Source organism: Triticum aestivum, chromosome 6A, assembly GCF_018294505.1.
Source record: "Triticum aestivum cultivar Chinese Spring chromosome 6A, IWGSC CS RefSeq v2.1, whole genome shotgun sequence".
Taxonomy (NCBI): domain Eukaryota; kingdom Viridiplantae; phylum Streptophyta; class Magnoliopsida; order Poales; family Poaceae; genus Triticum; species Triticum aestivum.
The window spans coordinates 66,439,424-66,454,586 of NC_057809.1; the positions used below are offsets into that span (position 1 = coordinate 66,439,424).

Here is a 15,163-nt window from a genome sequence, read left to right on the forward strand (position 1 = left end):
ATTATTTAGGGTGGCCTTTGTTCCAATATAGTTATGCTTTTCAGTCTCCTTTTATATTTAGTAAAGTGTTTATTCTGTCTAACCTTTGCATCTCCCATAAAGGATATTTCTGGTCTTGTTTATGGTTAAGGACTACTCACTTTGTGTGAGAGAGTTTATTGGCTAATATATAAAGCTGCAAACCTGCCATACATCAAAACATTAATCTGAAATTCCATAACCTCTAATTAAGGCACTAATTGATTGTAGCTTATGGAGCCTTGTCAAGTTCCAAGGAACATTATGTCTCATCTAACCACATGCACAGGCTGCTGTCTCACTAATTCCATGTATAATGCATGAACCAACCTTTGGACTCAGGTGACACTATGATCCAAAAGCCACAATCAATGGCAAACAAGATCCCTTTTCCTCTTATCATTTTTTCTTCTCTTTCCTCCTGTTAGATCTTCATGTTCACAAATTATCAAGAGGTGACAGATGTGCACCAGCAGAACAACCTCACTATAATAAAGATACATTGGAGAAAAATATGTACTTTCTCTCTTCTCCACACACACACACACACACACACACATACCAAAAAGTAAAGAACACCTTGGACACAACAGCTCATGTTAAAAGTACAACTAAGTACTCTAGCTCTGTTGAGTGCCTCAAGATTCTTGAGAGGCGCCACCAAGAAAACCAAGGTCCATGGCACTTTTTCCCTCGAGGTGCATTGCCCGATATGCATTGTGTTTCTCTTTTCTGCTGAGTTTTCGTGCTGCAAGCGACGTCTGCTTTTTAAAGCTGTAATGTGCAAATTATGTATGTGCACATCATGCAGCCAGATCAGGCAGAAGGATGGCCTGGGTGATTCACTTGACCGACGAGAAGGAAATTTGGCGGTTGTGTGATTTAAAAATTTGCACTGTCGATTCAAAGCAATCATGCTCATATAGTCATATATACATCAGGATGTGGCTCTAGTTGCATTTTTTTGTCTGGTCTGGAGCAACTGAGCAAGCAACCCCTCAATGCATACACACCTGGAGCATCAGGTTGCTTCCACTGATGATGACTCCCAAAACACTCAAACATGTAAAATGTTTTCTTGTGCCTAGGGAAATCTCCGACGACGATCGTCGCCCGCCTCCCGGGACCGGAGCACTGGAGCGGCTGGCCGGAGACGGAGAATATTCCGGGTTGTTCTCGCCTAGTATTCTCTTGCTCTCTGGAATTGTGAATGGAGAGGAAGAAACTAGAAAGGTGGTGGCTGGGTGAGGAGGGGGAAGTGAGTGACCACCATGGCCGTCCTTGATTCCCTGCCATTTGCAGCATGGATGGCCTCTGCAAATCTCCACTGTGTGGGAGGGCCGGCTCTACTCTACTCCACTCCACTCCATGAATGCAGCTAAGCTACCTCCAGGCCCAGTGCACCAAATTGCACACCTCTTGCAGCCAGTGGTCCTCCATTGGCACCCCATATATATGTGTGCAAGCATGTGTGTGTGCACTGGTACAAGTGCCAACCAAGTTACACAAGGGCTGCAAGACCAAGATGCAGATCACATCCTGTGGTGGCAGCTGCTGATCCTGCCACTCCTGTTAGGATCATGCATGCATGCATGAGATTCATGTGTGTGTGATAGCTAGCAGAAGGATCATCATCAATCAGGCTGCTGCCGCTGCAGCATCTGCATGTGGTTTGGTGGGTAGGTACCAGTACCAGTACCATACCATACCCAAGAAGATATCATGTGAGCTGGAGCCACATGAAAAATGGAGGAAGAGAAAGGAGAATGGGTTTGAGGTGAAATATCATCAGTGAGTGAGCTAGCTAGCTATGCTATGAGAGGCTACTGGTAGTGGTAGTGCTGCTGCCATTAGTTTTGCAGAGATGGAGATGCAGTAGTAGTAGTAGTACATGCATGCACTGTGCCTGTGTACAACAGAGTTGGTCCATGCATGCATGACAAGCAGGAAAAAGTGCCCCTGTGGTACAATCAGAATTCTCAGGAATCAATAGTGGAGGGGGAGCATAGAGGGTAAATTGGAGAATCTCTTTCTGTGTGCATGCACAACCGTCCACCTATTGGTGCTGTGTACTGAGAAAAATTATGAGAAATATATCAAAACTGGCGAATGAAAAAAAAGAAAGATCTGGGCCAGTTGTTTTTATTCCATTCTCAATATATTCCAGTCACAAAAGACCGGCTGCTATCACTCTCTGGTTATTCCCTCCCCACTCTACCTTGCGGGTGGAATATCATGAGGATTTTCTGAACATTGTGCATGCATTGATTGGCATCGCATGAATGTACTGTGCAGTAGCTGTGAAATGTGAATCTAGTTTTTTTTTTTTTTTGAAATGAAATGAAAATGTGAAACTAGTTTAAGCCAGGCATGCAGAGCAAGATAGTAACTAGTGGGATTATTTACCAGAGCACATCACAATTCAAAGACAGAAGAAAAGAAGCTGCTCCAAGGTAGCAGAAATAAGACATTATTCATGGCAGTAAAAGGCACTTTAGCGGAGCACATCACAATTCAGAGCCAGAGAAGGAAAAACACACAAATAAGAGAAATACATTCATGGCAGTAAAAAAGGAAATCATGAGATGATGAGTAAGTAAGTAGAGTAATTATATATGGCACTTGCTTTGTCTGAACAACAGCACAGGGAGAGAGAGCTTACTGCTTCTTCCTTCTTACATAGGGGATCACATGATCGATGGTGATGCATGCATGCTAAGCTTAAGAACCATCATCACTTGGTACACACACCAGTTCAGATTACACATGATAATTATAAACTAATTAACCCCAGCAGCTAGCTTAGTTGGGTGCGGTAAAAACTCCACTGCTCTCCGAGTTTGTAGTAGTTAATTAACCTGAAACACCAGAAGCATCAGGTAAAAAAGATGATCTCTTTTGCTGCGCTCGCTCTTGTGCTGCTGCCACGGCCGTGGCGTGGGTGCTAGCTTTGCAGGGCTGGGAACATGAACATCTCGGGGGAGGATCTGAAGAGGTAGTCGTCGAGCGACGCGCCGTCGAAGCCGCCGAGGAATGGGTCGGTGGTGGTGGCGGTGGCTGCTGCGGCGACGGTGAGCGCGACGGCGGCGGCGGTGTTGTTGCTGGCGCTCATGCAGGCGATGATGTCGTTGAGCGAGTGGAGGCGCGCGGCGAGCTCGGCGGCCTGGGTGCGGAGGACGGCGTTCTCGGCGTCGACGGCCTGGAGGCCCCGCGCGGTGAGGCCGAGCGCGGCGGCGACGTGCGCGTTCTCGCGGCGCAGGTGCGCCGCCTGCGCGGCGAGGTCGTCGAGGTGGCGCTGCTTGCGCATCCGCGAGCGGCGCGCCGACTCCCGGTTGGAGAGCATCCGCTTGGCCCGGCGCTGCTCCATGAGCGCCCGCATCTCCTCCTCCGTGCCCGACGCGGCCGCCATCGCCATGGCCGCCGCCGTCGACAGCGAGCCCGTGCTCCCGCTCCCGCTGGAGGACGCCATCGCCGCCAAGCAAGCAGGCAGGCACTCCCTGCTTTCCTTTGTTGTTGTTGCAAGAACCAAAGATCGACTTGATTACCAGCTACGGACTGACTCTAGACTCTAGAGAGGCGACGACGACGACGAGAGAGTAAGCGAGTGTGTGGGACGAGGGGAGCTTGAAGGGATGAGCAGGAGGGCTAAAGGAGGAGGAGGGAGAGGAGGGGGAGGGCTATGGGGGCGAGTAGTTTATGAGAAGACATAGAACCAGTAGAGGAAGACGACGGAGAAGGACTGGACGAGGTGGGTTCGGCGCCGGAGTGTGGAGTTGATCATAAACCCGGAGAGTAGGATCTCGCTGATCACCGGCGACATCGGGGGACTCTGAGGCGGACCCGGGGAAGCATGTGCGCTCCGCTTTCTTGGGTTGCCTCCGGGAAGGAAGAGAAGCAACCAACCAAGCTAGGCGGCAATGGATGACACCGACCTCTCCCTGCTTCTCTTCCCTCTCTAGACTGACTCTGTCTCTCTCGCTGCGGTGCAGGGGAGCTGGAGTGGAGGAGGAGGAAGAAGAGTGGGAGGAGGAGGAGGGGGGTGTTGGGGCAGGGAGCGGGGAGGGATTTATAGAGCCGGCCGGTGGCTCGGGTGTGGACGAACGGGAATGTGATTCCGCTGGGGGGAGGGTGGGAATGGGAATCCGATCGATGGGCAGCACAGCAGAGCGGGCATGCAGGAATGGCTGAACGAGCGCGGGGAGCGCGGTCGCACGTGCGGCCGGTCGGAGTGGATCCGAGGCTGAATCAGCTCAGCTGGAAATCACGCTGACCTCACTTGGCCTCACGCGCCCATGCCGCCCAGGTGCGTTCACTTCACTTGGCTCGGCGCCACTGCTGTAGCTGGTAGGCGGTAGGCCCCGTGTGCTGACTGGCGGACGCGTCTAGAGAGGAGGCCTCCGTGTCGAAACCTCTCGAACTTACCGGCGCCGGCGCCTCTCTCTGCCACGGGAAGATGCGCCGAAAGCCGGCCGGCGGTGAAAAGTGAAAATTATGCTACCCTGGCCCGGCGCGCGGTGGTTTGAAAGCGGAGAGAATCTGAGTCTACTGCGGCCGCCCGCCATTGATCCGCCGCCTCTGTCTGGGCTCCAAGACGCACGTCTTTCGCGGCATCAATTGCAAGCGCAGAATGTAGATGGTAGTATTCAAGATGACTGGCACGCGGGTCTTGCCGGCGGCGGGCTACGATTTGAATCACGGGCGGTGCTAGTCTAGCAACGGACCAGGTGGCGGCTCCAAATCTCACGAGCCTCGTCATCCTTTTTTTACGGACTATAGGACCTCTTTTGATTCGTGGGAACCTGGAAAATTTGTAGGAATATAAGAAACACATAAAACTGTTGCCAGCCAAGGTACTTTTTTTTAACGGTATTTTTACAGAAAAAATGCATTGGCAGAGCCGCTCGGTGTAGTCCGACTTTTTGAATTAACACATAGCCATCAACCGGCCAGAATTACAAAGACACCACGGTATAGAGAAATTGAAAACTGAGCGGAACGAAGATGCAAGGTGCTAGGAGGAACAAGTCAAAGGCAACAACAAACACCGTTGGCATTAACCACCGCTACGCCAAAACCAACTGACCTAACGAAGGCCTCCGGACGAGGGCAACATTGGCATGTATCGTGCCGCGGACTGCATCCAAAGGGCCAGACATGAGCAACACTAGGCCCGTCTCCGCCGCCGCAAAGGGCCACAACACTTTCACCCAGGCTCGACAGGTGCCACATCGGCGGCTGACAGAGAGTGGAACCTAGACCAAGGCGCCCAAGCTACCAAAGGGGAACAGTAGAAACAGACCCACATGCATGGGTAGCCGGCCACAAGAACACCGTTGCCGGTAGCGGCAAGACAAAGTCGGTCGAGAGTTGTCGATCGAAGGCGAAGAACCATGGAGAAGACCGGAAGGGGACAACGCCATGCAACTGTCAATGGTATGAATCCTCGGAGCCCAAGGCTCTCACTTGACAACGTACCATCAGTGCCGGAGAAGGGACCCTTATCCCCTTGCACCCGCTTGCAGGCATTCGACATTAACGGAGGGACCCATCGCACCAGGAACCGCGCAGGCTGCAACCGAGAAGACCAAGCCACCTCACGCCGTGTCATCGAACCACTAACAGCTACGACACCACAAGAGCAATCCCCGTATGACGTCTTTAGGAAGGAGCACCCCACCATGTGCCCTCGTCGCCCAAGCAAGAAAGAGCAAGTTTTCACTTGTGCTCGAGGGAGGGTGGGAGTCAGAGAGTTCACACCAGAGCCTCAATGAAGGAGAATGACACCGGAAGGTGTCGCCTTTGGTGTGGCCGCCATGCCATCCAGGGGTTTCCTTTGGAATAACGCCTAGCCACCAGATTCGCTCACCAGAGCCCATGGGACAACGACCGCAGTCGGTAGGGACCGGAGCCGACACAAATCAGAGCAGATCGAGATCAGGAACATAGCTTCTCTAGGATGCGCTAGCACACCAGTGCGTGGTCGCCACTGTAAGGGCATATTTATCCCTAAGGTGTTTTGGTGATTGATGACAATGCTTTTGCAGACTAATCATGTGCTTTGAGCTTTTCAGGGATTCATCCTTTGGCACGAGACGATTCTTTCCCCTCGGAGTTTGTTATTCAAGACGGTGTAGCTCTTTCATTTCTAGTTTTCTGGTCTTGTCTCGTAGAGTCTCAGTACTATCAAGAGGGGGTCCGCTTTGGTAAGGCTTGGGTGGAATCATCACGTACACTTCCTTTTCGCACCCTCCAAGCCTTCCCACGTCGATGGAGGTCTCTTTTCTTGCGTTTTGAGCATGTTGTGGTCCAAGTGGTAGTACCGCGGTTCCCAGCGGTAGTACCGCTTGTGGGTTCTCAGCCGCAGTACCGCGGTACCCAACGGTAGTACCGCTTGTGGGTTCACAGCCGCAGTACCGCTGCGGTACAAGGCTCCTACCGCGTCGACTCGAGGGGGTCGCCTCTCGTGTCAGGTTGTGCGGCACTTTGCAGCGGCAGTAGAAGCGGTAGTACCGCTTGAGAGCGGTAGTACCGCCCTACCACTGCGGCAGTGCCGCACTGGGCATGGTTCCTGCTCTTTCTTCAAGCCCTCCCAGACTGCACGGTAGTACCGCGAGGGGGAGCGGTAGTACCGCTGGGTCCAGCGGTAGTACCGCTGCCACCTGCAGTAGTACCGCCCTCTGCGGGGCTGTTTCGGGGGTAACGGTTGGATGGTTTCCCCTTGTATAAAAGGGGGTCCTCTTCTTCTTCGTTGACTTACCTCTTCCCCCAAAAGTTCCATTAATGCTCCAAGCTTCATTTTCGCTCGATCTCTCTCCCTAGCCAATCAAACTTGTTGATTTGCTCGGGATTGGTTGAGAAGGCCCTGATCCACACTTCCACCGAGAGAAATTTGATCCCCCCCACTAATCCCTAGCGGATCTTGTTACTCTTGGGTGTTTGAGCACCCTAGACGGTTGAGGTCACCACGGAGCCATATTCCATTATGGTGAAGCTTCGTGGTGTTGTTGGGAGCCTCCGATTAAGTTGTGGAGATTGCCCCAACCTTGTTTGTAAAGGTCCGGTCGCCGCCTCCAAGGGCACCAATAGTGGAATCACGACACCTCGCATTGTGTGAGGGCGTGAGGAGAATACGGTGGCCCTAGTGGCTTGTTGGGGAGCATTGTGCCTCCACACCGCTCCAACGGAGACGTACTTCCCCTCAAAAGGAAGAAACTTTGGTAACACATCCTCGTCTTCACCGGCTCCACTCTTGGTTATCTCGTCCCTTTACTTCTGCAAGCTTATTTGTGTTATTTACCTTGCTTTCTTGTGTGCTTGTTGTTGTTGCATCATATAGGTTGCCCACCTAGTTGCATATCTAGACAACCTACTTTGATGCAAAGTTTAATTTGGTAAAGAAAAGCTAAAAATTGTTAGTTGCCTATTCACCCCCCTCTAGTCAACTATATCGATCCTTTCAATTGGTATCAGAGCCTCGTCTCTTTACTAAGGACTTTACCGTCCGAAGAGTATGGTTGACACCGTAGACGGTGTGGAGGAGCACTCCGATGTGAATCCTATCTCGTCTACGGGCGATGGGGAAACCGCGGTCTCTCGTGAGGAATTCAATGTGGCCTTGGAAACATTGAAAACCTCCATGACGACCGAGGTTGAAAGCTTGTTTAATAAATTCATAGAAGGGCTTAAACTATCCACCGCACCTTTGAAAGTGGGTGATCTCATTAACAAGGTGACGGATGCTAACTCCGACAAGGGGGATGCTATTAGTGAAAAAGCTCCTTCATCTAGTGGTAAGAATGGCACCGGCACCTTTGCCCATGTGGAACCTCCACTTGTGTATGGTGGACAGATTCCCTCTACTCATTTGAATCATGCCGGTCCTTCCCCTAAGATTGTGAAAAATGAGGACTTTGATTCTTGGGTCTATCGGTTTAAGTGTCATTTAAATCATGTGAATACTAATCTTTGGAGAATCATTGAAGAAGGTTTCTATCCACATGACCGAAGCAACTTCACTCCAAGAGAAGCCGCAGATAATAAATTCAATGAGAATGCTCTCTTCATCATCCAAGATGCAATTCCACCCGAAAATCTTCCTCACCTCCGGCCCTACGCCCTAGCCAAAGATGCATGGCACCAAGTTGTTTCTCTCTACCGGGGAAGCGCAAGCATTCAATGCTCTAACTATGAAGTGGTGCAAGATGAAGCCGATGAGTTTGCTATGAAGGAAGATGAAGAACCTCGTGAGCTTTATCGAAGAGTAACCAAACTCGTGGTTTCACTCCGAGATCATGGGAGCAAGGACACGGATGACAATTGGATCAAGCGCAAATTCCTCAAGGCAATGATGCCTTACCACAAGGCTATGTCCTCCGTCATTCGTCAAAGGCCAGACTTCCACACCTTGTCCTCAAGTGAAGTGTTGGATGAGTTTGTGGCTATGAGAATCTTGGACAAGACCGCCGACAATGCGTGCTTCGCTCTCAAAGGGCAAAGAAGCCCAACCTTGCATTGAAGGCCAAGGTTTGTGTTGAAGAAGAAGAAGAGGAGGAAGAATAGGAAAGCAACCCCGAATATACAAAGTATGCCTATCATGAACACATGTCACTTGCTTCAAGGCAATTTTGGAGCAAGAAAAACTCAAGGCCAAACTTCAACAAGAACATCTCAAGTGGCACGAAGAGCAAGCAACGTGTGAGGACTTGCTATAATTGTGGCAATGTGAGCGAGTGCCCGTATGAGAAGAGGGAAGACAATGGTGGCAAGCTCATCCGAAAGGACAAAGCCAAGTCTTTCCCAAACAAGAGCGACTTCACCAAGAAGACCCCTCACAAGGTGTTGGTGGTTCAAGAAGAGTACCATGAGGATGATGGTGATGATGAAGATGGTGAGTCGGTTGCCATGGCCTCCGTGCCATTGCAACAACTCCACGGGTGTCCCTCTTCGACTCACCCAATGAGAACATCACCGCCAAGTGCCTCATGGCTAAAGCCACCAACAAGGTAACCCCCAACATCAAAACTACCAACATTAATAATCCTTCCTTGATGGATTGCATTGATGAATATGAGGGATCTAGTGTGGAGGAAAATAAGTTTGAGTCCTTTATGGGTAAACTCAAGGGTAAATCCAAGAAGCATTTCGTTGCTCTCTTGGAACAACTTGGTGAAGCCAATGACATGATCGAGGCTCACGAAGATACTATCTCCAAGATGGAGGGGCATAGTCGTGACTATGCCGATGAGATTTCGGATCTTTCCAATGCTCTCGAGGAAGAGCGTGGTCTTCGTTTGGCTCTTGAGGAGTCACACAACGTTGATCACGCTAAGTTAAAGAAAGATTTTGATCATGCTCTTGTTGTTTCTGGTGTTCTAAACTCCGAGAAGGCCAAACTTGGGGTTGATCTTGCTAGACTCAAAGAGGAGTTTGACCTACTTGACAAGGCTCACAAGGTCTTGAAGGGTGCTCATGCTAGCCTCAAAGAGTCTCATGATCAACTTCAAGTAAAGCTAACCAAGGAGAAAGCCACTTTTCATCGTATGATGTTAATTGATAATGCAAATGCGACTAACCCATGTTGTGAGCATGTGCATCTTGTTGAGGAGAACGCTAAGTTAAAGGAGCAACTTGAGAAAGGTCTTGTGTCTTGCATACAAGGCGAGAAGAACCTCAATGACCTTTTGACCAACCAAAAGGGAGTTGTGGCCAAGGAAGGGATTGGGTACGTGCCCAAGTCCAAGAACAAGAAGAAGAATGACAAGGCCAAACAACCTCCTCCTCTCAAGCAAACCTTTGTGAAGGAGGGAGAGGGTGCTACTAAGGAGAAGGAGAAGAACACCGTGAGGGGTAGTGATGCCAAGAAGGGCAATGTTTCCCTTCCCAACAAAGCCGGTGACTTTAACCCTTCTTATGTGTTGTGCCGTGCTAGAGATGGGCATGTTTATGCCAAATTTGTTGGATCTCCTTATGAGTACATTGAATGGTCTATTTGGGTTCCTAAGACCCTTGTTACTAACATCAAAGGGCCCATTACAAAATGGGTACCTAAAACCAAGCATTGATCTCTTGTAGGTGTTTGCTTCCGGTGGGGGATCATGGTTGCTCGATAGTGGAGCCACTAATTATATGACCGGAAGCAAGGACTTGGTGGTGGACGTGCAAAATATTCCATCCATGCCCACCAACGTCGAGTGGGGTGACGCCTCATCCTCTAAGGTATTGGGACTCGGCAAGGTTGTCATTTCTTATGATCTTACGATCGAGAAGGTCATGCTTGTTGAGTCCCTTGCATACAATTTACTTTCCGTTCGTCAACTAGCACTCATGGGTTTTGCTACCTTCTTTGATGTTGATACCGTGGCCCTCTTGTGGAGCAAGACTCTTAAAGTAGCCTTTGTTGGGCATGTCGAAAACGGTCTCTATGTGATTAACTTTTCGGAGCGACTCACTAAGACCGAGACATGCCTAATGGCTAAAGTTGACGTGGGATGGCTTTGGCATCGTCGTCTAGCCCATGTCAATATGAGATCTTTGCAAAGTCTTCTCAAGGGGGACCATGTCCGTGGACTAACAAATGTTAGTTTTTCCAAAGATCGTGCTTGCAGTGCTTGTATTGAAGGAAAGCTACATGAAAAGGCTCACCCTCCCACGACTATTATTTTCTCGAAGAGGCCTTTGGAGCTCCTTCACATGGATCTCTTTGGGCCTCCATCTTTTGATAGTCTTGGGGGTAGGAAGTATTGCTTGGTGATTGTGGATGATTATTCAAGATACACTTGGGTATATTTCTTCAAGAGGAAGAGTGAGACCCAACAAACCGCCATCGACTTTGCAAATGAGGCTCAACGTCAACACAATGCAAAGATTTTGACAATAAGAAGTGACAACGGCACCGAGTTCAAGAACTACACCTTGGATGAGTTTCTTAGTGATGAGGGGATCAAGCATCAATATTCCGCACCATACACCCCTCAACAAAATGGTGTAGCGGAGAGGAAGAACTGGACGTTGATGGATGTAGCAACGACCATGATGGCGGAGTTCAAGTCTCCATACAACTTTTGGGCCGAAGCCATCAACACCGCGTGTCATGCATCAAATCGGCTCTACCTCCGCAAAGGCTTGAACAAGACTCCATATGAGATACTCACTGGGAACAAGCCCAACCTCAAGTACTTCCGAGTGTTCGGGTGTAAGTGTTTCATTCCCAAGAAAGGTGTTCGTTTGTCTAAATTTGAGGCTAGAGCTCATGAGTGCATATTTGTTGGTTATGCTACAAACTCCCATGCTTACCGTGTCCTCGATAAGTCCACGGGACTTATTGAGGAGACATGTAACGTGGAGTTTGATGAGAATAACGGCTCCCAAGTGGAGCAAAGTGGCACTTTGTGACGCCCGGATAATTAAGCTACAGTGAACCTCTGCTAATGATGCCATGTCACCTCGATTATAGTTGCTAATCTCGAGTTAGTTCGAAACCGATTCAAATTCAAAATTTTAATTAAAGACAAACAACAAAAGTTTTCAAACATTAAAACTAAAATGTTCTAAATGTGATGAATAGTTCATGAGTAATAATGGTGGAGAAACCAACATTTCTTATAATATTTAATTTCACTAAAATAACCAAAGCTTAGGGCAAAACAATTACTTTAATGCCTTTTAAAGTTATAGTAATATAACTAAATTAATAGTGTGCCAAAATAATTATGGCAGAGGCCTAATTAGTAATACTAATTTAGGTGCTAACTTGGTATTTTATAAAAAGAAAATAATAGAAACTTTAAATGAAAACAGTAAAGAAATAAAAGAGAAATAATAAAAGAAAACAGAAAAAAAGGAAAGAACTCCCCCCACTGGGCTACGGCCCCGCAAGCCACCGCGCCCCCTTTGGGGCCTCGACCCACTAGGCCCAGCCGGCCCACTTCCTCCCCTTATCCCCCACCCCGCAAACCCTAACCCACTCCACAATCCCCACTCGCCCCACCCCGTGCGCCCCCTCGCTCCCCCCCGATCTGGATCAGGGGAAACGGCGCCCCGACACCGCCGCCTCATCCCTACACCCGTCGCCGGCCGGCGCCGCCCGTCTCCGCCGGCGCCTCCTCGTCGCCTCCCCACACCATCTCCTCAACCCTCCACCCCCGATCCAGATCGGATCGGACTCGCACGCGCGTTGCCGCCTGGACCGCGCCGGCGACTGGAGCTTCCTCGCCGGCCTGCTTCGCCCTCCCCCACCGGACTGCCTCCCGCTCCGCCGTGTCGTCCCCGTCGGCCTCCCCGAACCTCACCGCGCCCATTTTCCCAGACCCTACACTCCCGGTGAGGCCCTCGGCCTCCTCTCTCTGCCCGTCCCGCTCCGACTCACGTTGTGCGCGCTCATCACGCTCGCTCGCGCCGACCCGGGCCCGAGTTCGCGCGCGTCTCACCCGCACTCTGCCATGCCCCGCACGCGCACACGCGCGTCGCGCTCCGGCCGTCCACTGGCCACGCCCGTAGCCGTCGTCTCCGCTTCTCCTGGGAGTGCTTGGCCCTGCCTCCTTGGCCGCACCCCGCGGGCGCTTGCGCCGCGCACCCTCCTTTCCCCGTACGCCCCGCGCCCGAGCTCCGGACGGGCTCGCGTCTGCCGCGCCCGTCGCCGTGAGCCCCGCCTCTCACCGCGTATTGTCTTGTTACGCTTTGTGATGCTTTGATTGCTTTGTTATTTATTGTGTTCCCTCTCCGTTACTTCTTTTCGATAGACCCCGAGACTGTCGGCGACCCCCAGTTCGACTACGGTGTTGGTGACTCGTCCTTCTTGCCAGAGCAACCAGGCAAGCCCCCCCCTTGACCACCAGATATCGCCTATTCTCCTCTATACTTCTTGCATTAGAGTAGTGTAGCATGTTACTGCTTTCCGTTAATCCTATTCTGATGCATAGCCTGACATTGTTGCTATATCTGTTGATACCTTACCTGCAATCCTAAATACTTAGTATAGGATGCTAGTTTATCATCATTGGCCCTACATTCTTGTTAGTCTGCCTTGCTATACTATTGGGCCGTGATCACTCGGGAGGTGATCACGGGTATATATTATACATACATACATACTATACAGATGGTGACTAAAGTCGGGTCAGCTCGATGAGTACCCGCAAGTGATTCTGATGAGGGGGCTGAAAGGACAGGTGGCTCCATCTCGGTAGAGGTGGGCCTGGGTTCCCGACGGCCCCCGACTGTTACTTTGTGGCGGAGCGACAGGGCAGGTTGAGACCGCCTAGGAGAGAGGTGGGCCTGGCCCTGTTCGGCGTTCGCGGATATTTAACACGCTTAACGAGATCTAGGTATTTGATCTGAGTTGGCTACGAGCCTATACGCACTAACCATCTACGCGGGAGTAGTTATGGGTATCCCGACGTCGTGGTATCAGCCGAAGCACTTCGTGACGTCAGCGTCTGAGCAGCGCGCACCGGATTGGAACGTAAGCCTGCTCTTGTATTAAGGGGGCTAGTTCTGCTTTCGGCCGCCCACGCAACGTGCAGGTGTGCTAAGGGCGATGGGCCCAGACCCGTGTGCGCTTAGGTTTAGACCGGCGTGCTGACCTCTCTGTTGTGTCTAGGTGGGGCTGCGACGTGTTGATCTTCCGAGGCCGGGCATGACCCAGGAAAGTGTGTCTGGCCAAATGGGATCGAGCGTGTTTGGTAAGTTGGTGCACCCCTGCAGGGAAGTTAATCTATTCGAATAGCCGTGATCTTCGGTAACAGGACGACTTGGAGTTGTACCTTGACCTTATGACAACTAGAACCGGATACTTAATAAAACACACCCTTCCAAGTTCCACAGACAACCCGGTGATCGCTTTTCTACAGGGCGACGAGGAGAGGATCGCCGGGTAGGATTATGCTATACGATGCTAGTGGAGATGCTACTTGGAGATGCTACTTGGAGGACTTCAATCTACTCTCTTCTATATGCTGCAAGACGGAGGCTGCCAGAAGCGTAGTCTTCGATAGGACTAGCTATCCCCCTCTTATTCTGGCATTCCGCAGTTCAGTCCACTGATATGGCCTCCTTACACATATACCCATGCATATGTAGTGTAGTTCCTTCCTTGCGAGTACTTTGGATGAGTACTCACGGTTGCTTTCTTCCCCCCTTTTCCCCCTTTCCTTTCTTTCTAGTTGTCACAACCAGATGCTGGAGTCCAGGAGCCAGACGCAACCGTCGACGACGACCCCTACTACACCGGAGGTGCCTACTACTACGTGCAGCCCGCTGACGACGACCAGGAGTAGTTAGGAGGATCCCAGGCAGGAGGCCTGCGCCTCTTTCGATCTGTATCCTAGTTTGTGCTAGCCATCTTATGGCAACTTGTTTAACTTATGTCTGTAGTCAGATATTGTTGCTTCCGCTGACTCGTCTATGATCGAGCACTTGTATTCGAGCCCTCGAGGCCACTGGCTTGTATTATGATGCTTGTATGACTATTTTATTTTTTAGAGTTGTGTTGTGATATCTTCCCGTGAGTCCCTGATCTTGATCGTACACGTTTGCGTGCATGATTAGTGTACGATTGAATCGGGGGAGTCACAAGTTGGTATCAGAGCCGACTGCCTGTAGGAATCCCCCTTCCACACTCCTTGGCCGAAGTCGAGTCTAGACATTACAAAAAATTATACTAACTTGGCTGTGTGCCTTACGGGCCCACGTCGCCATCGGGTGGTACTAGGATCTTTTACTCCTCGATCTTTAATCTGGGACTCTGAACTCTCTTCTATTAGGGTTAAACGATTTTTACTAAAATCTAACTTTAGGATCTCGTTACTACTTCCTCTCGGAGAACCCCTCACTACAGGTGATTGCTCCATGAACCAGAAGAATTTGAAGATACTCTCCGATATTCTCTCGAGACCTTGTGCTTGTCGCTTTTGTAATTCCCTACCACCGAAACATCCCTATGGATAAATACTTACGCCTGTCGTTCTTACTTTTATTCCCAGTTAATCTTGTTATTACAAGATACCCCGAAGTTTTCTCTATTGTTCCGAGAATACTTTGTGCCTACTGCCTAGCAGTTCTTTACCACATGAATACCCTTCAAATAAATCCTCGCACTTGTCGAGTATCCGCTCATCCCTAGTTGTTCATGTGTTTCACAAAAGTCTTC

General features: G+C 50.2%; 1 protein-coding gene across 1 annotated transcript; it reads right to left on the reverse strand.

Moving 5' to 3' along the window:
- Nucleotides 1-2,607: 2,607 nt before the first annotated feature.
- LOC123132070 (bZIP transcription factor 11) lies at nt 2,608-4,068 on the reverse strand. The gene has a single exon (XM_044551826.1). The coding sequence runs from the start codon at nt 3,485-3,487 to the stop codon at nt 2,963-2,965; it is 525 nt and encodes a 174-aa protein (XP_044407761.1). The 5' UTR covers nt 3,488-4,068; the 3' UTR covers nt 2,608-2,962.
- Nucleotides 4,069-15,163: the final 11,095 nt, after the last annotated feature.

Excerpts from the sequence above, each read along its gene's own strand:
- LOC123132070 (XM_044551826.1), bottom strand. The coding sequence starts at position 3,487 with ATGGCGTCCTCCAGCGGGAGCGGGAGCACGGGCTCGCTGTCGACGGCG.